Genomic DNA, 22,470 nt, shown 5'->3' with positions numbered 1-22,470 from the left:
TGACTTGAAAATTATGAAATTCATTTGGCTGTCACTTAGTGCCATAAACAAATTTGGTATATAAATATTCTTTTATGAATGATAATGCCACAAATAAGGTATTCATTAACTATTACATTTTGTTATTCTTGGATTATAAAACTTAAGTGTCCTGGAACTATTTTTTAGTTGTTTTTTTTTTTGTAGCCTTTGGCATTGAACCCTTCACTAATAGTAATGTTTTGTTTGTCTTGTTTTCCTGATGTTCCCGTTTGGCTTATACTATAAAAGCTAAATATAAGACATTATTGGGCTGGTTTATTAGTGGGATGTATGCATGCCTGCAACGAGTTCAGGGAAATTGATGCTTTTGTCAGTGCCTGTAGTAGTTATACACAGTGAGCAGAAAGGACTCAAACAGTTTTCTTTTTTTAGTGAAGTAGATGCCCACATGTTTTTGACTGAGAAGCTTGGGTTTCAGTATGGCTGGATCAGAAATTCATTTTATTTAACTGAAGAATAGAACATATGTACATAATCTAATTTGGCCAGTGCAGTCCTATAAATGAGCTTAAGCATTACTTTTTTTTTCTAGTTTTGTTTTTGTTTCTAGTTTTCTAGTTTTAATTTTTCAAATTAAAATAATGCTTTTATTTAAAAGGGAGGTACTTTTAGGGTTTGAGAACACTTGATATTAGTTCTCTGGTTCTAATTTTTTAATATTCATAGGGTGGCTCACAGCTATCCGTAACTCTAGTTCAGGGGATCTTACACCCTCATCTAGCCTCCGTGGGCACCAGGCATGCACGTGGTGCACAGACATGCAGAGAAAACACGCACGCGCACACACACCTGAGCGCACACATACGTACTCTGGCTTATTTTCAGATCATGTAAATTTTTCTCTATTTGCTGAAAATAAAACATTCATAAAAAGAATAAATACTTTAAAAAGGAGAACTGTTACTTTAGAAGGTGCGTGGGCTTTGAGCAGTTAAGACCTCAGTGACTGTGAAAGAAGATCATGGAGATGATTGTGTCATAGTCTCATTTTTGTCGCCTTATTTGTCGTCTTTGTTCCAGCTTCTAGCTCTTCACTTTCCTTTACTGCAGTGTTTCCCAACCTTCCGTATGCGTGGCCCTTTAAGACAGTTCCCATGTTGTGGTGACCCCCTAGCCATAACAATATTTTTGTTGCTACTTCATAACTAAAATTTTGCTACTGTTATGAATTGTAATGTAAATATCTGTGTTTTCCAGTTGCCTTAGGGGACCCCTGTGAAAGGTCGTTTGAGTCGTAAAGGAGTTGTGACTCACACTGTGAGAACCATTGCTTTACTGCCACTACTCACACTTGTTCATTTCACCTTAGATGAAGCGGTGCTCATGAAGTGCAGTGCTGGTGCTGTGCTGGCTGTCTGCGAAGTGCTCTGTGGCCACACGTCGCTGACGGCACTCACTGTGCAGTGTCAGGGGAAGCTCTGGAGAACACTGGCAGTTGGTTTTTAATTGCTGCCTGATACTAGGAAAGTAAATGTTAAATTTGAAATAGATGTTTAAAATAAAACAACCAGAATGTATACTATTGCAGACCTAACAACTATTGTATCAAAACTAAATGCTATTTCTTTAAGGTAGGATTTATATTTAGTTTTGGTATTAAGTTTAGTCAGTGATTACTAATATTAAGCAGCATAAAAAAGTTATATTATCAGGTTCTGCTAGGCTGCTTATTTAAGATTTATTAAGGCATTGATATTGTTTGTTAGTAAATATTGCCTCTGGAAAGTATAAAATTTAGGAGGTTTTGACTGTGTATACAGCTGTGAAGCTATCTTCATAACTGAGAAAAGTTTCCTCATATCCCTGTGGAGAGCCAGCTCAGTACTGAGTGCTTGCCTGGTGTATTCAGGGTTCAGAGCTCAGTCCCTAGCACTGTAGAAGAGCAGTGGGGGAGCTTAACTCCCGCTTCCCTCAGAGAGCTAGACATTTCCTATAATCTTTCATAGATGAGCATCATGAAATATGTTTTCTTTTTGGTCTGGTATCCTTCTCCATATGTTATTTAGAGATTATTTCATTTTTCATGTATAAATGGGTCATTACATTTAAAAAATGGTGGTTGAATTTGGCTCTTGGAAACAGTCTCAGTTAGCTCATACCGATCTTAAAATCTCTGTGTTGCCAAGGAAAACTTGGAACTCTGATCTTCCTGTCTCTTTATCCTAAGTGCTGGGATTGCAGATTTGTACTACTATGCCTGGCACTTCATTACTTCTTATTTTATTAATATATCACTATTTATTGTTGATCACATTTGGGTTGATTCTAATTTATGTTAATACAAACAAATATTTCCTTGAACATTATTTGCAAGTGTTTGTATTGACATGTACTTATTTCTCTTGAGTAAAGGCTGAGTGTGAGTGGCTGGATCATGTGGTTGGCTGTCATCTAACCTTTCATAAGTGGTCAGCTGAGGTTGAGGATCTAGTTCATTGGTGGATAGTTCGCCTGCCATATGGGAGGGAGGGAGGGCCCTGGCTTTGATCGCTAGCACTGTAAACAGACAGCTAAACAAACACCTGCCAACTGTTTTCCATCAGCAGAGTAGGAGTGTTCCATACTCATTTTTAGTATGTATAAACATTTACATTTTATATGACAGACTCTCAATAAGAATAGACATCCTGGTGGAATTAATTTCAGTTCTTACATTCTTTTTAAAAGCGCTAGAAAAACATTTTAAGTGTCAAAAGATTTTAATCATTCGAGTATTGATTTATTTCTTACTTTACTTATGTGGGTGGATGTGTGCCTCTGTGAGTTTATGTGTATCACATGTGACCAGTGACCACAGAGACAGGATGGCATGGGCTCCTGGAGCTGGGGCTGCAGGTGGTAGTGAGCAGCTATTCAGTGTGGCCATAGGAACCAAACCCGGGTGTTTTGCGAGAGCAGGGGGTGATCTTACTTGCTGAGCCGTCTCACCAGCCTTTTATTTCCTATTCTCTTAGTTTTGATAGTATTTATAGTCATGAGTGCTGATTTGAAACCCAGTTTATAAGGTCTGATACATTTTCTTCTTTCTTACGTATTTTTCTTTTTGTTTCAGCGGCCCCTTTGTTGCTTTATGCAAACAGACGGGACTTGAGATTGGTTGATGCTACAAATGGCAAAGAGAATGCAACGACTGTAGTTGGAGGCTTGGAGGATGCAGCTGCGGTGGACTTTGTGTTTGGTCATGGCTTGATATACTGGAGTGATGTCAGCGAAGAAGCCATTAAGCGAACAGAGTTTAACAAAACTGAGAGTGTACAGAACGTTGTTGTTTCTGGATTATTGTCCCCGGATGGGCTGGCGTGTGATTGGCTTGGAGAAAAATTATACTGGACAGATTCTGAAACTAATCGTATTGAAGTTTCTAATTTAGATGGATCTTTACGAAAAGTTTTATTTTGGCAAGAGTTGGATCAACCCAGAGCTATTGCCTTAGATCCATCGAGTGGGTAAGTGTCTGTAATGTCCACAAGGCATTCCAGTTACTCTTCCTAGTCTTCCTTCACTGGTAAACACCCCTCACTGCTAGGAGAAAAAAAAGAAACAGGATTTTGGGGGTATCATGTTCAAGTAGACGTGACTATGGAAAGCTGAGTTTATTCTTTTTTTTTTTGCTGAGTTTATTCTTAAAGGACAGTGTTTATCCATCGTATATTCACTGTTGGTGGAGGTGCAAATTAATAGAACTGTTGTAGGAATCAGTTTGGAGATTTCCCAAAAAATTAAATAGAACTACTATTCTGGCATTTTATTTGTGGGCATATGTCCAGAGAACTATATAGCCTACCGTAGAGACACTGTATGTGTATATTTATAACTGCATTGGAATCAGTAGATGAATGGATAATAATATATACATCGACACACACATACACACACACACACACACACACACACACACACACACACACACACACACACACATGAATACCATTCAGCTCTAAAGAAAAGTGAAATTAGAAAGTTTCCAGGAAGATGGATGGACTTAGAATGTAAAATATTAACTGAGGTTATACAATCAAAGAAAAAAAAAACTGCATGTTTTCTCATATACGAGGGATCTAGTCATATCCACATACCTGTAAACAAATGTGCTTTTAAGTGCAGTATAACAGTAGAAAAGAGAATAAGAAAGGGTTAATATTAGAGGATGAGGAAGGACTGAATGTAGGTAGTGGCTGTGAGATGAAAAAAGTATAAAGCTAATTGTTTTTCTAGTTTTAATGTTACCATGGATTTTTTTTTGGCTTTGATCATGGATAACTGTATAAATATATATCCAGTAAGGAAAACATAAAAGCAAATGTAAAGCTCTGCAACTTCAGAATCGATATTTAAACTGTATATATAGAAGTCCACTGAGATGTACAGACTTTGGGGTCTGGTTCGTTTTGCAAGTTTCTTTCTTTCTTTTTTAAAATAAAGCTTATAAAATTAAAACAGATTTAAAAAACATTGTAAATAGTTTTGTTTCTTACAGCAGTTATAGAACAGCCATGTTTATAATTCTTGGTTTTTCCTCTCCATTGTTTTAAGTAATTGAGAGAGAAGACTTAGTATCTGATCACTTCAGATGAAGTTTTAAATATTTTCTTGGTTTTTGATTATCACATAACCAATCATTTTGCAATACTACCTTTTATTGTAAGCTCTGATATACTGCTTAACGAATTTGTACTGGAAAGAATAACTTATTTCCACTCAGCTAATTGTTCATTTCATGAGCTTGCAGTGATGGTTTTACTCCCCACCCAAGTGCACTAGAGATCAAACCCAAGGCCTTGCTCAGGCGAGATGTGCTCACAGGTGCTATAAGGGTTATTTTCTGAAGAGAAAGATAGCTCACAGCTGAGAGAGTGCTGTACCACAGGACATGACCTCAACGCCACACTGCTCCTCGTGTACCCTCCCCGTCTTGCTCTTTTACATTTTTCGAGTCAATATATTGTTAAGGCTAAATGTAGGTAACTTTGTGAATATGAGCCTGAAATAACTAATATTTTGTTAAAACCCAAAGGTATCTTCTGAATATGTTTTATATTTTAATAAACTTCCTTGTTTTTTTTTTTCAAAAACAATACTAGAATGTTTTAAACCTCTTTGTAGAAGGGAGTAAATTAATTTTATGTAATAAAGTAGAACTTGGAGACAATCAGATAAAGGTTTGTATGGATTCTTTTGTTTTGATACCAGGTCTGATTTGCTGGCATAGATTAAAGACAATGCCATGTTGTAAAACCGTGAAAAATTTGTTCAGCTCTAAAAGATTACAGTAGTACAGTGAAATCTTAAGGTGTAGATGTTCTGGGAGAGGGGAAGAGAGGAGAGGGTATGTGTAATTTTGGTCTGGGGTTGCTCAGAGATTCACATGAATAAGTGTTAATAAGAAGAAGCTTTTTATTTATGTACAGTACCCAAACCCAGCACCAGGGTTACACTTGAGAGTGCTCCCAAGATGCAGCCTCTAACCATGTCAGCCCAGGGCTTATAAAGGCAAAACCACAACGTTACAATTTTGGGTTTTGCAATTGTATTTTTGAGAAGTGTAAACAAGTGACATTACAAAAGGAGAAGCAACATTAGTCTTATGACCTATTATCTTACAGGAACAGCAAATTTTTTTTTTACAAAATCAGTCAATTTGGCGCACGCCTTTAATCCCAGTGCTTGGGAGGCAGAGGCAGCCTGGTCTACAAAGCCAGTCCAGGACAGTCAAGGCTACACAGAGAAAGAAACCCTGTCTTGGAAAGCAAAACAAAACAAAACAAAAACAAACAAACAAAAAGAATTAGTCTTCAACTGGGAGAAAAGGGAAATGGATTGACAGGGTGTAGAGAGGCTTACGTGTTAGAGGCTTTTTTCTTTTTCTTTTTTCTTTTTTCCTTTTCTTTTTGGTCTCAAGCATAGTAAGCCTAAACTTTAAATGTTAACCATCACAAAGGAGCATTTGTTGAAATGAGATGGTCCTTTAAAGGTCCTTTAAAACTGTGAAAATGTGCCCAGTGGAAGGATGGCTTTCAGGAGGTCAGTTCACCACAACATGCGGATCAAGCTGCTGGGCAGGCTTGCTGCAGGGCCTTGAAGTGATCTCATTTCCCTCTAAGCCATCTCCCTGCTGGTTCATAGTGCACCAGAAAGTGGGTTGGGAATCACACAGTAAGCTGTTCTGGTAGGAATTTGGTTCCTGAGAACTTGGAAGACAGCTTTGGGAAGTGAGGCAGGTGTTTTGACAACGGAGTTGGTAGACCTGAAGGGTACTGATGTGTTACTGCTAGTGTAGATCCCATTGGATTTGGTGCTTTCACTGGTGTTAGGGAAGAAGACTATGGTGAAAAGACAATTCTCCCCCCTCCCCCAGTCTCTTTCCCCTCCCTCCTGCTGGCAGGGATTTCTCAGTTTCACTCTGTAGTTTAGGCTGGCCTGGCGTTTTTAATCTCCTGCCTCACCCTTCTGAGAGCTGGGATTAAAAGTACTTGTTCCACCCTCTGACCCCCTTTTCCTTCTCGACAAGCTTATCTTATCACCATACGGGTGAGAACGGAAGTTAGCTGCTGGATGGGGAGTGTGTCTCAGACCTCTCCACTTGTTACTTTTGGGAAGAAATGGGGTATAGTTTAAGGACATACTGTCTATTTTAGGACAGAAAACTTGGAGAGACAACATTTTCTTCACAGGATGTTTATTATGTTGTGTGTATTTGAGATGGAAAGGGTAGTATTAAAGGAATTAGAAGGCTGGTGAGAGCTCTTATTGGGTTGATTATTCCAACCCATGGTTTGATAGCTTGAATACCACACTTCTAGTATAGTGCCTTGCTCATTTCTACATGGGGTTATAATTGTATGGTAGTAATACATGCATGCACATACATACATGCATATGCATATATGCACACACACTTTCTCAACTCTTAAATAAATCTGAGCTAATAATTTTATGAGTGAATATTATTTTCCTTTCATTTATTAAAACAAGTGAGCTTTACTGCTGCTCTAATAGGCTTGCTAATTACTAAAAGTACATTAGAGATTTTCATTTATCAGTGTTAAATGTGAACATTTACCAATGACTTAGCTTATATATCACTGTAAGAATCAATAATAATGTATTTTGAAGGTAGAAATTGTATCATACACACTCTTTTCCTGAGGCTGTAACACCTAGTGAGATATTTTTCATTATTTCTGCTGTCTGTGGTTAATGGGGGTAGGGGCATAAGTTCAACTTTTCATTCTCTCCTTGAACAGTCCTAGAAAATTCTTTTACTTTTTGGGAAGTTACTTTGACTCAAAGCTATTTAAACATGATTATGACTAGTGAGATAGCTCACTGGGTGGAGGTACTTGTCACCAAGCCTGATAACCCGAGTAGCCTGAATCCTAGAATCCCAGGACTCATGATACAAGAAGAGAACCAACTCCCACAAGCTGCTCTCTGATCTCTACATGTTCACGCATGCATTTACACACACACACACACACACACACACACACACACACACACACACCTATAAATAAATAGGATTAGCATGTAATTGGGACCAAATAGAATTCGCCCAAATGGTATGCATTTGATAATTAGTATGATGGGGAAAATATTTAAAATTACATTTTAAATTCATGAAATAAATGCATATATTCTATTGCTCTTCCAGTGTTATTGATCTTAGATTTTTGTAATAGATTGTGGTTTTAATGTAACAGGTAGAATTTACCACTTGTCAAAGAGAAGAGATTATTTTTAGATTTATTTCTAGGGGAAACATGAAGCTTCCTTTTCAGACAAGTGCATAAAAATGGTGCTGAGGAAAAAGTAGACTTTTTCAGAGTTCTAGGATCCTGAGTTTTGAGATTAAGAAGACTCACTTGAGCTCTCTGACATCAGCATGTAAAAGGAGGGCGGTTGAATTACTGGTGATATTGAACACTGGGAAGCCATGCAGACGTCTGTGTGCTTTGGGATGTATGGAGTTCTTTGTATTACCAGTTTATTGCCTAGACTGGCAGAAGACTTTTCTAAATTGGGCTTCTATTAGGCTGGTCTCCCCCCTTCTCCCTGCTTTTAATACTGTCTGGTAGTGTAGAATTCAGGCCAAGGAATAAGAAAGCATGTCTTATGAAAAGTGTTCCAGGAAGCAATGCTGTCCTTTATATTGGGTAGAGGACATTCTTGTGCAATTGAAAAACAAAGCTCCTTATTCTTCCCACAGTGCTGTATTTACCCTGGTGATGCTGAGAACCTGGTTCAGGTGCAAGTCCCATAGTAGTTCTGAGAATGTTTTTGGTTGATTCCAAATTGCTAAATATTTCTTCCAAGTTAAACGGTAGTGATTCAGCTTGAATTCACTCTGTATGTGGCCAGTGAACTTGAGACCCTCCTGTCTTAGCCAGCTGAATGGCCCATGTTTTAAAGATATGTTTTTTATATTCATTGTTAAGTGTAATATTAATAACACTGAAAGTTTACTTTAAAATGCTTTATGTAAACACTCAGGAGGTAGAGGTAGGAGAATCAGGAATTAGAGGCAAGTCTGGGTTGCATAGCAAGTTCAAGGCAAAACCTGATCTGTATAGTAAGATTATGTCGCAAAAAAATCAAGAGCTAGGGGCATATAAAAGAGTGACCTAATGTATATATATGATAGGGAAATTAGTTATCATAGGTTATGTTTAAAAATAGTTATTGCAGTGGTATAGCAAGATGATGAAACTAGTTCCTGTCACATTGAATTGTTTGATAAATGTGCTTGGAATGGCTGAACTTTATAAATTAATAGTGTTCATGTGATATATTCTTTTTAATACATTCTATTAGTTTTTCTTGTTAAGAATATAAAGCACTTTTAAAGAAATGTAAATTTTAGCATTGTCTCTCGTGAGTTAATAATTACAGCCTGGCACTGGTGAGATGGCTTGGTGGGTAAAGGTTCCTGCTGTTGAGTTTGAGCCGTACAACCCACATGGTATAAGGAGAGAGTTGACTGCTGTAAGTTGTCCTCTTCCACACTTGCAGTGTGGTACATGTGCACTCCCACCTCTAAAAATATAGCATAGGCTTTTATTTATGAATGTTTAAAATTAAGAACTAAAAATTGTTGAAATTGACAATGTTTGAAAAAACATTGTCTCTTATTCAGTTTTGTTATTCACTAGTGTGTTACTTAAGGCTTTCGGTCTGTTTTGTCATCTGTAAATGATGAGTTCTTTACATTAGTCTCGTGTGTGTGTGTGTGTGTGTGTGTGTGTGTGTGTGTGTGTGTACACATAATGGAGATTGAACTCAGAACTTTGTCCACAAGCTCCTCTCAATTGTGACATAAAGTTTCAAAAGAGACATTTTAAGAGAGCTGGACATAATGGCTTAAGTCTATAACCCTAACACTTGGGAGACCCTGTGACCCTAGTTTTGAGGCTAGCCCAAGTTACAGGCCAGCCTGGGCTATAGAGTGAGACTCTGTCTTACTAGGAATGCAAACATTTCATGAAAGCATTCTGAATATCAGAAATTTTTATTTTATATGTATACATTTAAGTCAGCAATTTAGGTGTGTTATACTTAGAAGTGTGGGGCTCCGCCCTCTTTTAAACACGTGTTTATTACTTATTTATGTATGTACTTTCACAAATATTCATTCTTTCACAATTTCATACCTGTAGTGTTGTCCTTTTTTTACTCTTTTTTTATTAATTCTTGTTACATCTCAATGTTTATCCCATCCCTTGTATCCTCCCATTCTTCCCTCCCTCCCATTTTCCCATTATTCCCCTCCCCTATGACTGTTCCTGAGGGGGATTACCTCTTCCTGTATATGCTCATAGGGTATCAAGTCTCTTCTTGGTAACCTGCTGTTCTTCCTCTGAGTGCCACCAGGTCTCCCCCTCCAGGGGACATGGTCAAATGTGAGGCACCAGAGTACGTGAGAAAGTCATATCCCCCTCTCCACTCAACTGTGGAGAATGTTCTGACCATTGGCTAGATCTGGGTAGGGGTTTAAAGTTTACCACCTGTATTGTCCTTGGCTGGTGCCTTAGTTTGAGCGGGACTCCTGGGCCCAAATCTGCCTATCATAATGTTCTACTTGTAGGTTTCTAGGACCCTCTGGATCCTTCTACTTTGCTGTTCTCCCATGCTTCTCTCATCTAGAGTCCCAATAGGATGTCCTCCCCTCTGTCCAGTTTCTTGGTAAGTGAAGGCTTTCGTGGGACATGCCCCTTGGGCTAGTATGCAGATATAAGTGAGTATATACCATTTGAGCCTTTGTGCTTCTGGGTTAACTCACTCATTATGATCATTTCTAGCTCAATCAATTTATCCACAAATTTCAGGAATTCCTTGTTTTTAATAGCTGAGTAGTATTCCATAGTGTATATGTACCACAGTTTCTTTATCCATTCTTCTACTGATGGACACTTAGGCTGTTTCCATGATCTGGCTATTATGAATAAGGCTGCTATGAACATGGTTGAGCAAATTTTCTTGTTGTGTACTGGAGCATCTTCTGGGTATATTCCAAGGAGTGGAATAGCTGGGTCTTGAGGAAGCCCTATTCCCATTTTTCTGAGATAGTACCAGATAGATTTCCAAAGTGGCTGTACTAGTTTGCATTCCCACCAGCAATGAAGGAGTGTTCCTCTCTCCCCACATCCTCGCCAGCATGTGGTGTCACTTGAATTTTTGATCTTAGCCATTCTGATGGGTGTAAGATGGAATCTCAGAGTTGTTTTGATTTGCATTTCCCTGATGACTAAGGAGGTTGAGCATTTCTTTAAGTGTTTCTCAGCCATTTGATACTCCTCTGTTGAGAATTCTCTGTTTAGTTCCAAGCCCCATTTCTCAATTGGGTTATTTGGTTTGGTGGTGTTTAATTTCTTGAGTTCTTTATATATTTTGGATATTAGACCTTTGTCAGATGTAGGGTTGGTGAAGATCTTTTCCCAGTCTGTAGGCTATCGCTTTGTTCTCTTGACAGTGTCTCCTGCCTTACAGAAGCTTCTCAGCCTCATTAGGTCCCATTTATTAATGGTTGACATTAAGGCCTGGGCCGTTGGTGTTCTGTTCAGGAAGTTGTCTCCTGTGCCAATATGTTCCAGACTCTTCCCCACTTTTTCTTCTAAGTGACTTAGTGTCTCTGGTTTTATGTTGAGGTCTTTAATCCACTTGGATTTGAGTTTTGTGCAAGGTGACAAATATGGGTCCAGTTGCATTTTTTAACACATAGACCTCCAGTTAGACCAGCACCATTTGTTGAAGATGCTATCCTTTTTCCATTGAATGGATTTGCCTTCTTTATCAAAAATCAAGTGACCATATGTGTGTGGATTCATATCTGGGTCTTCGATTCGATTCCACTGATCAACCGGCCTGTTGCTGTGCCAGTACCATGCTGTTTTAATTACTATTGCTTTATAGTACAGTTTGAGATCAGGTATGGAGATTCCTCCGGAGCACCTTTTATTGTACAAGATTGTTTTAGCTATTCTGGGTTTTTTGTTTTTCCATATGAAGTTCAGAATTGAACTTTCAATGTCTTTAAAAAATTGTGTAGGTATTTTGATAGGGATTGAATTGAATCTGTAGATTGCTTTTGGTAGGGTGGCCATTTTTACTATGTTAATTCTCCCGATCCATGAGCAAGGAAGATCATTCTATCTTCTCATGTCATCTTCAATCTCTTTCTTCAGAGTTTTGAAATTTTTTTTTCAAACAAGTCCTTCACTTGCTTAGTTAGAGTAACTCCTAGATATTTTATATTGCTTGTGGCTAATGTGAAGGGTGTGGTTTTCCTAATTTCTTCCTCTGCAAGCTTGTGATTTGTATATAGGAAGGCTACTGACTTTTTTGAGTTAATTTTGTATCCAGCCAATTTGCTGAAGGTGTTTATCAGCTGTAGGAGTTCTCTGGTGGAATTTTGAGGGTCATTTATGTACACTTTCATATCATCTGCAAATAGGGATAATTTGACTTCCTACTTTCCCATTTGGATACCCTTGATCCCCTTTTGTTGTCTTATTGCTCTGGCTAGAACTTCGAGTACTATATTGAAGAGATATGGAGAGAGTGGGCAGCCTTGCCTTGTTCCCAATTTTAGAGGAATTTCCTTGAGAATCTCACCATTTACTTTGATTTTGGCAATTGGCTTGCTGTATATAGCCTTTATTATGTTGAGAAAAGTGCCTTGTATCCCCGATCTCTCTAAAACTTTAAACATGAATGGGTGTTGGATTTTATCAAATGCTTTCTCTGCATCTAAAGAGATGATCATGTGGTTTTTTATTTTCAGTTTGTTTATATGGTGGATTACATTGATGGGTTTCCATATATTAAACCATCCCTGCATGCCTGGAATGAAGCCTACTTGGTCATGATGAATGATATCTTTGATGTGTTCTTGTATTCGTTTTGCAAGTATTTTATTTAGTATTTTTGCATCTATGTTCATAAGAGAAATTGGTCTGAAATTCTCTTTCTTTGTTGAGTCTTTGTGAGGTTTAGATATCAATGAGACTATGGCCTCATAGAATGAATTTGGTAATTTTCCATCCATTTCTATCTTTTAGAGTAGCTTGAAGAGTATCGGTATTAGGTTGCCCGTGAAGGTCTGGTAGAATTCTGCACTGAAACCATCTGGCCCTGGGCTTTTTTTGGTTGGGAGACTATCAGTGATTGCTTCTATTTCTGTAGGGGAAATGGGACTATTTAGCTTGTTTATCTGTTCTTCACTCAACTTTGGCAAGTGAACTTGATCAAGAAAATCATTCATTTCCGTTACATTTTCAAATTTTGTGACGTATATGCCTTCAAAGTAGGATCTTATGATTCTTTGTATTTCTTCAGTGTCTGTTGTCATGTCTCCCTTTTCATTTCTGATTTTGTTGATTTCAATACTGTCTTCTCTCTGCCTTTTAGTTAGTTTGACTAACGGTCTGTCTATCTTGTTGATTTTCTCAAAGAACCAGCTCTTGGTTTTGTTGATTCTTTGGACTGTTTTCTTAGTTTCTAATTTGTTAATTTCAGTCGTGAGTTTGATTATTTCTAGACATCTACTCCTCTTGCGTGTTTCTGCTTCTTTTTTTCCTAGGGCTTCCAGTTGTGTCGTTAAGATGCTTATGTGCGATGTTTCCAATTTCTTTTTAAAGGCACTTAGTGCTATGAATTTTCCTCTTAGCACTGCTTTCAATGTATCCCACAAATTTGGGTATGTTGTTCCTTCATTTTCATTGAATTTCAGAAACTCCTTGATTTCTTTCTTTATTTCTTCCCTGACCCAGGTGTCATTTAGCAGAGAGTTGTTTAGTTTCCACAAACGTGTAGGCTTTTTGTTATTTCTGTTGTTGTTGAATTGCAGCCTAAGAGCATGGTGATCTGATAGGATACAAGGTATTATTTCAATCCTCTTGTATCTTTTGAGGCTTGCTTTGTGACCTACGATGTGATCAATTTTGGAGAAGGTTCCATGGGGTGCAGAGAAGAAGGTGTATTCTTTCTTGTTTGGGTGAAAGGGTCTGTAGATATCTGTTAGATCCATTTGACCCATGGCATTGGTTAATGATTTTGTTTCTCAGCTTAGTTTCTGTTTCCATGACTTATCCTTCAGTGAGAGTGGGGTGTTGAAGTCTCCCACCATTATTGTGTGGGGATCGATGTGTGGTTTAAGCTTTTTTAGCAGATCTTTTACAAATGTGGGTGCCCTTGTATTGGGAGCATAGATGTTCAGAATTGTGATGTCATCTTGGTTGACTTTACCTTTGATGAGTATGAAGTGTCCTTCCTCATCCCTTTTGATTAATTTTGGTTGAAAGTCTATTTTGTCCGATACTAAAATGGCTACGCCTGCTTGCTTCTTGTGACCATTTGCTTGGAATATTTTTTTCCAACCTTTTACCCTGAGGTAATGCCTATCATTATGGGTGAGATGTGTTTCTTGGATGCAGAAAAATGTTCGATCTTGTTTATGCATCCATTCAGTTAGTCTGTGTCTTTTTATTGGAGAATTGAGACCATTGATGTTGAGAGATATTAATGACCAGTGACTGTTAAGAGTCTTAATTTTGATGTTGTTTCCAGTCGAGCGTTTGTGTAGTTGTGTTTTTGCCATGGGATAGTTATGTATTTCCTGAGTAGTTTTGCTTGTAGCTTGACCCTTTGGGATGGAGTTTTCCGTTTAGTACCTTCTGTAAAGCTGGATTTGTGGATAGGTACTGTTTGAATTTGTTTTTGTCATGGAATATTTTGTTTTCTCCCTCAGTGGTTATTGATAGTTTTGCTGGGTAAAGTAGTCTGGCCTGGCATCTGTGGTCTCTTAGGGTTTGCGGGATCTCTGTTCCGGCCCTTCTGGCTTTTATGGTCTCTGCTGAGAAGTTGGGTGTAATTCTGATAGGTTTGCCATTAAATGTTATTTGGCCCTTTTCCCTTGCAGCTTTTAATATTTTTTCTTTGTTCTGTATGTTTTGTGTTTTGATTATTATGTGACGGGCAGTTTTTCTTTTCTGGTCAATTCTATTTGGTGTTCTGTAGGCCCCTTGTATGTTTATATGCATCTCTTTCTTTAGATTGGGGAAATTTTCTTCTATGATTTTGTTGAGAATAGTTTCTGGGCCGTGGAGTCTGATATCTTCTCTTTCTTCAATGCCTGTTATCCTCAAATTTCTTCTTTTCATCGTGTCCTTAATCTCTTGGATGTTTTGTGTCAGGAGTTTTCTAGATTTGGCATTTTCTTTAATGGTTGCATCAAGATCTGTGATTGTATCTTCCATCTCTTGGATTCTGTTAGAAAAGCTCACCTCTGTGTTGCTCGCCTTCTCTGAGGTCTCATGTTCTCGTTTTTCTTCTGTCTGTGTGTTTATCATTGAATCCATTTTCATTTTCAGATCTTGAACTGATTTTTTGATTTCTTTCATCTGATTGTTTGTATATTCCTCAGTTTCTTCTATTGCCTCTTTATAGGTCTTCAGAGCTTGTACCGTTTTATTTATTTCTTTCATCTGGTTGTTGGCATTTTCCTGCAATTTTTCCAGTTCCACTCTATGTGCTTCTTTTATGCCTCTCACCTGTTTGGCTGCGTCTTCCTGCATTTGATTATGAATTTTATTTGTTTCCTCCATTATCATCCTCATTACTAAGGATTTGAGGTCATTTTCTTGTATTTCCGTTGTATTTGAGTTCTTTGGGTTGTTTTCTTTGGGATAGCTGGAAACTGGCAACGCCCTGTTGTTTTGGGTGTTTTTGTGTATGCTTTTTCACTGTCCTTTAGACATCTTGCCATCTTTGTTTTTGTTGGGTAGCTTCCAGAGTTGGATGGAGGGAGTCTGATGATAGATTCACTTGTTTTCTCACGATTTCCCTAGGCTGGAAGCTCTAATGCTTCACTGGTGTGGATGTTAGGAGGTTAGCCCTGTTGTTTTGGACTCTAACAGTCAGTGATCTTCAGCTCCCCTGTGCTGTGGGTCCTGCAATCGTTCTGGGTCTCTGAATGAGCCTTGGGTCAAGCCAGGGTATCCACAGCCTTCTTTGTCCCCTGCCAAGTCCAGCCAGGAACACTGGGCCCGAACCACGGCCTGAACTCAGCTAGATTCTCAGGGCCTGAACCGTCTGCCGTGCTCAGCTAGGGATTCTAGGCCCAAAATGCACACAGGGTCCAGTCAGAATTTTTGGGCTGGGACTGCGCACCAAGCTCAGCTAGGGGCTTTTGGCCCAAAGTGCGTGCTGTGGTCAGTCATTGACTCAGAGCCTGAACTGTCTGCCAGGCTCAGCCAGGAATTCTGGATTCAAACTGTACACTGTGTCCAACCAGAGTCTTAGAGCCGGAGGAACTGAGCGCTCCGCCCAGCCTGCGTCACTGTAGGGGAGCTGCCGCTGAGCTGAGGTGGTGCCTAGGGTGGAACTGAGCGCTCCGCCCAGCCTGCGCCACGGCAGGGGAGCTGTGTCTGCGCTGAGTTAGTGCCTCGGGCAGAATTGCTTGCTGTGCTGAGCCAGAACCCGGGACTCTGGGACCGAACTCTCCGCTGAGTCCACTCTGGGTCCCAAGGTACCACGCGACCCAAATCCTGCCCAGAGTCCCTTCTCCCGCAGGAACTCCCACCGGCCTCCACACCAATCGCCTCCACCAGAAGGCTATGAGCTGCAAACCTCAGCCACCGCTGCTGGTGCCGCTGATGCCGCCGCCGCCGCCACTGCTGCCTCTGCCGCTGCTGCTCTGATCCGAGAAAATCCGCGCTCCTCCCGTGTGCAGGGGCACGCAGGTCCTCCGCACCCTGGTCCCTCCAAACCGTGGAGCTCTCCTGCTGCCGTGGTGTGGGGACCTTGGTGTTCCTGGCTTAGAAATCTGTGCAATTCCCTGAATTGTTCACTGGAGCCTTCAAACACGGTCCACACTACTCGCCGCCATCTTGGATCCCCGCTAGTGTTGTTCTTTTATCTTACCTTCCCCACTCATGCTATCCTCTGTAGTCTCGTCTTCCTCCCCTCAAGTGCATCCCCATCCCACACTACTTACTTGTCTTTTTCCTCCCTTAAGCTGAGGTCTCACTGCATTAGCCCAGCCCGGTTGTGAGAGCCTCACAGTAGTTGGGAAAGTGTTGGGCTATCATGCCGAGTGTAGAATTGTTCCTACAGAACAGATCCGTAAACAATTGATTCTCCTGTTCTTACTACATATCTTATACTGGGCCTTTCTTTTTCAGAACTATTTTGCCTTTAAAACCTACTCTCTTCTTACATTGTAAAATACTTTAAAATTTAAAAGAAATCTTCTTTGTTTGTTTGCAGATTAGAAAATGTAGCCAAGGGATTTGTATGTATGGTCTCTGCTTTCTAGTTTTTAGTTAATATTTATTTGGAAGTGAGTTAACATTTTTATTAGCATATAATGAGTTTATTATAATTTTACACTTATAACATTTAAAAATTCTTATTGTCTGTACAACAACTCCTTGCTTCTCCTTCCCTGACTTTTAAAATAATAAATAAATAAATTGTTACTACATAAAAATTAAGAGCAGTATGTTAGAAAAATCATTAGTCTTGTCAGGAAATAGTATTATAAGTTGTGGCCATCAGCTTCTGGGATATGAATCTAGGCTCTGGGGGGTAGTGTGTGAGTTTGTATAGATGCTCTCAAATAATGGAATACAACTGTTCTTCCTGAAAATGTCTGAGCCCTCAACCAGTTTTTCTTTATGTAAAGTGATGTTCATAGTTTTGCCTCAGGTTAATGAATTTTAATTGTCTTTGTTTGTTTGTTGGTCTCAACTATGTAGCTCTGGCTTGCTGGCCTCCAGTTCAGAGTTCTACTTAACCTCTGCCTCCTGAGTGAATTGTTTAAAAAAAAATTTTTTTTTGTTCCATAGTTTAAGTCCATTTTCACTAAGAGAATATTGAAAGGGAACATTTGTGGTACTAAATGACTTTATATAGCATAGTATTTTTCAGAGCTTTGTGTTTTAATGAAAGCTTTCTTTGTATGACTTTTTTTTTTGTTGGTGTTTTTGCTGCCAATTTGTTGAATTGGAACGGGGGTCTCTGGAGTGCTAGGTAAACACTCTACGCCTAGCTGCATTCTCAACCCATAGCTCACGTTTTAAGATTGCATTCTTAGGAACAAGGACATTTTGTGTTGCTCAAGAGTAAGACATTCAGCGTGGTTTGTTTGTTCGAGACAGGTCTTACTGTGTGGGCCAGGCTACTCTTAAACTTCATGGTCCTGCTGGAAATACAGGGTCTCATACCGCAGCCCAAGCTGGCCTCTAACTGTGGCCATTCTTCTGCCTCAGCCTCCTAAGTCCAAGCATGATTTTGCCTGACTCTATTTACTTTTGGAGTTGGGTGTTCCTATACTATACATAATAAATTCAAAGTCTCAACCTTCCCGAGGGCACTCTGGGGCTACACAGTACTTGGTGAGTTTTTTACTAGAGCTTCTTTGCATATTCTGCTGGTGGCAAATTGTTCAGTTGTGCTCCAGTCAGTTCTTGTGCAGGAGTCTTTACACAGGCTTGTTTGTGTGCCGGGGCTTGTTTTCTTCCTTGACTTGCCATCAGCGTAGGAGCCCTTTGGCTTCTGAGGTCAGAAAACCCTCCAGAGTTGTTGTTCACCCACTATAGCGAGTTTTGTCTTTATACTCTGTCATGTTTGGTTTCTGCAGATCACCCTGTTCTTGATACCCTAGCTATATACTGAAAAAAATGTTTATATATTTTATTTTTTCTATCCGTACAAATCAAATAAAAGTTTTCCTGGTTAACTTGTTACCAGATCACTAGAACTAGAAGTTTTGACTTTCGTGTTTTGTGTCTTGGAAGGAGCTATACTTAACAACTGTACCAACACACCACCTGTATGCTGCCTGTTAAGCATTCTTAAGAGTAGGAAAGCATGCGAAACTTGAATGTGCATGCAGTTTGAATGTTAGCAAATGGAAGATGGATGTGCAGCAACATTACCATTAACAGATTACTCAGTGTATTTCAAATTTTTATTAATGTGTATGTTAATGACTTATAGATAGTAACTTAAGGATCCTGAACTGAATTGTGACTTAATGCAGATTTGGATCACTTGGTTTTTATAGCTCAATTCTGAGTCGTTATCTTTTTCTGTAATTATATCTTGTAAAGGGTAAACATTTCTCTCTTCAGTTTGAATTTATTGCGGCCAAGAGTTTCTTAATATTTTTATTTTGAAAAGCTGGATTTGGACCGAATGTATATGCCAAAATAAAGATTTATGAAGATTTTGAAAATTTTTATTATTTTATTCTTACCTAATCATAGAAAATACATGTTTATAATGCAATAAATTTGTATAAAGTAACTTGTGTCTAATTTGTCAGTTTGAGATACTTTTTACTTTTTTGGCATAACAGTTTTTAAAAAAATATTTATTTATTTTATATGAGTGCTTTATCTGCAGAAGAGGGCATTGGATCACATTATAGATGGTTTTGAGCTACCATGTGGTTGCTGGGAATTGAACTCAGGACCTCTGGAAGAGCAGGTGGTGCTCTTAACCACTGAGCCATCTCTCCAGCCCCAACATAACAGTTTTTGATGTCTTAAAAACTCAGTATGTGTTTACTTCAATTCTCTCTCTGGAAGTGAAACCTCTCTTCTGTCCTTTCCTCCATTTAAAATTGTTTCTCAGAAAGCATTGCAAATGAGTATCAGGCCAGACACAGCAGTGAATTATATTCATGTGGACACTGATCAACAGCTTATAACAACCTGGCATTAGTTTTCATGATTTTTGATAGATAGCAGATGTGCATACTATTACAAAGTAGGGGTGTAACCACACATCTTTAATTCTTTACTGTCGATTAAATGTGTTTACACTCTTAATTCAAAACCAGAGTAGAAGCCATTGAGGCCAAAATAAATTAGGGGACAAGTATGCTACATAATTTAAAAGTGCATAATTGACGAAAAGAGATTTCTCCTGCACGAAACTGCGGCCTGGCCTTTGAGAAACCAGGGGAGATAATTTATCAAAACCTATTGAGTGCTTCCCTAATCTTACTTTTGAATGTGTGATAAAAATCCATGCAGAATATATTCCTATGCTAGTTTAATTTAGTAGCTTTAATAGTACTTCCATAGTTCCCTAAGAGAGGTTCACTGCAATAAAAACAAACAAACAAAAAACAAACAGAACCAACCAAATCTTAATCTGTGCCCAACAATTAGTTTTCACTTCTGAGTTCTAAATAAGATGATGAGTGGCACCCAAGGAGCTTATCTTAACAGTGAAGTGTTAGATGCCTGGGTGAGGGCGACTTTTGACCTTGAGACTGTTTTGTCCTTCATGGCACCCTAAGGTCTTGTAGCCATGTGATGCTTTCTGTTCTAGAAATCCATCTCTATATGAAAAGTTCACACATTTTCTTTCTTATGCTGCCTATTTCCTTTTTTTCTAAAAAAAGAAAAAATACTTATTTTCCCTTTAAAATATTTATTTTTATGAGTATGAATATTATGCCTGCATCTATCTATATATGTGCATCCTGTGTGTGTGATGCCAGTCCTTTCACAGGGCTTGCATATCAGATATTCTGAATATTAGATATTGACATGACAATTCATAACAGTAGCAAAGTTATAGTTATGAAGTAGCAAAAATAATTTTATGGTTGAGGTCACTACAACCTGAGAAATTGTATTAAAGAGCCACAGCATTAGGAAGGTTGAGAACCACTGACTTAAGAAATAAATCAGAGTAGAATTTGTCAGATCTGAGGGACAAGAGTGGGGTGGGGGAAGGGGAATATCCTGCACTCAGGTATGTTGTATTATTAACCATACTGCTGAATGCTGCCAGTATGAGAGTAACTTGTCTCTTGATCACAGACTGGCTTTAATATTTTGTGGTATTTATAATTTTTAAAAATATAAATGTAAAATTCCTTCCGTTTTTATTATTCCTAAAGAAAAGCATTCTAGAATGTCTACATAGCACATGTACCTGCTTTATTATTAAGCACTTGGTTTGTGGCAGGACACTTTTCTTGGAGGTGCTGATAAAAAGCTTGTGATGTGAAAACTCAGGACACCCCTATCCCAGCAAAATGAGAGTTTGAGTGAAATAGATACTTCTGAAGAGTGTCTTTATCATTATTTCTCTTTAATATTAGCATGTGAGATTACCTGGAAGGATGATTTTTAACTACTTTATTTTGACGTTGGACTCATGGAATTTTGGATTCATAAAGTGGAGTCATATGAAGACTTCATTGGTGTTTTTTCTGAATTGATCAAGCAATTTGCCAGTTGCTTTATAGGCATCTGGAAATACTCCTTAGTGTTTTTTAGAATTCCATAAAAATGTCTTCGTATTATATACTGACTGTGCAGTTTCTGTAGAGCATCATCAGAAAAGATAACACTTCGGCTTTATTCTCTTGTTAATGATTCTGTACTTAGATGTGTCTTGAGTTTTTTCTGAGCCTGTTGCCTCACAGACCACGCTTTGAGTGACAGGGCTCAGAGAGGGGTATCAGATGTTTTCTATGAAGGCTCAAGTAGTAAATACTTTAGTTTTGGTAGGCCACATACGGTCCTTGTTACATGGTTTTCTTTTTTCTTTCTGGAGTTTGCTTTTCGATTGTTTAAAAAAAAACCAAAAAACATAGAGATCATTCTTTGTTTATGGAGCCGTACAAAAACATGGTGTAGTAAGATTGCTGGTCATTGCTTGTCTCTGAGAAAGACGTATGCGTTTTGTTGTCCCTAGAATCAAAAATTCTGAAAGTAATGCTTATGACTTTTCAGCTTCAGATGATCATGTGACACATGTGACTGCTCTTGGTGGTTTGAAATCTTTTTTTAAAATTAACATAATTTTGGACTCAGACTCGCTGCTGTTGCACAACAAGGTCACTTACCATATTTAAAAATTTTTAACGAAGACGTACTTTATACATAGTAAAATCCACCCTTTAGTTTTGGTATTACAAACAGCTGCATACAATTATATTCTATCAAAGATAAAGCCAGATGTTAAAGTTGTAGGAGCAGATTTTAATCAGTAGTACATTGCAGTAGAAAAAGACCAGCACTGACTGAACTCTTACTTGTACAAGGGTGCCTGTTCTACAAGGAAACTGAGGGATGAGGAGGAGGAAAAGGGAAGAAACACAATTTGGGGGAAATATCTCTACTTGTAAGCATAATTATGTATTTAAAAAAACTACAGGGATGGAGAGGTGGCTCAGTGGTTAAGAATTCTTGCTGCTTATGCAGAGGATCAGAATTCCTTTTTCAGCATCCATGGTTGGTAACTCACAGTTACTTGTAACTCCAGTTCCAAGGGATCTGATGTCCTCTCCATACTCCTTGAACACTTGTGCACACATACAGACACATAACTAAAAACAAACCTTAAAAAAAAACCACTACAAGTGGTTATTAGAACTAATAAGTGAGCTGAACAAGACCAGAGGTTATAAGATTGTATGTAAAGCAGTTACAGGGCTGGTGAGATTGGGTAAAGGCACCTGCTGCACAAATCTGGTTACCAGGCTTTGACACGTGGACTGACATAAGAATGGAAGGAGAGAACTTTTATCACAGTTGTCTTGTGACCTACACTATGCATTTGTGCTGTGTGTACATGTGCACTCATTTTATGCATGCACACACATACAGAAGCAAGGAACAATTGGAAATTAAGATGTTAAACAGTATAATTTACAATAAAACATGGAATGCTTAAGTGTAAATGTAACTATGAAATATGCAGATCTCTGTGCTAGAAACTGCAAAGGAGGAGCTTAAGAAGTCTAAGAAGACCTAAGTAAACTTACAAACTAAGAGATACTCTGTAATGGTGGGTTGGAGGATACGGTAATCAATATGCTAATTTAATTAAGAAACTGGCAAGCTGTTCTAATACTGGTTAAGAAAATCAGAGATTAAGTTGGCAACTTAATCTACTTAACTA

The 22,470-nt window shown here is 38.5% G+C and overlaps 1 protein-coding gene across 1 annotated transcript in view; it reads left to right on the top strand.

Annotated features, from left to right (window-relative positions):
• The window catches only part of Lrp6 (LDL receptor related protein 6), a 121,065-nt gene that overhangs the window by 18,920 nt on the left and 79,675 nt on the right, over positions 1-22,470 (top strand). The window contains exon 2 of the mRNA XM_051155465.1: positions 3,095-3,488. Coding sequence (XP_051011422.1) covers positions 3,095-3,488 — 394 coding nt within the window. The remainder of the gene's footprint in view (positions 1-3,094; positions 3,489-22,470) is intronic.

Source organism: Acomys russatus, chromosome 13 (genome assembly GCF_903995435.1).
Source record: "Acomys russatus chromosome 13, mAcoRus1.1, whole genome shotgun sequence".
Taxonomy (NCBI): Eukaryota; Metazoa; Chordata; class Mammalia; order Rodentia; family Muridae; genus Acomys; species Acomys russatus.
Note: the sequence above shows the minus strand (reverse complement) of the source record. Positions and strands in the feature narration are given on the sequence as shown.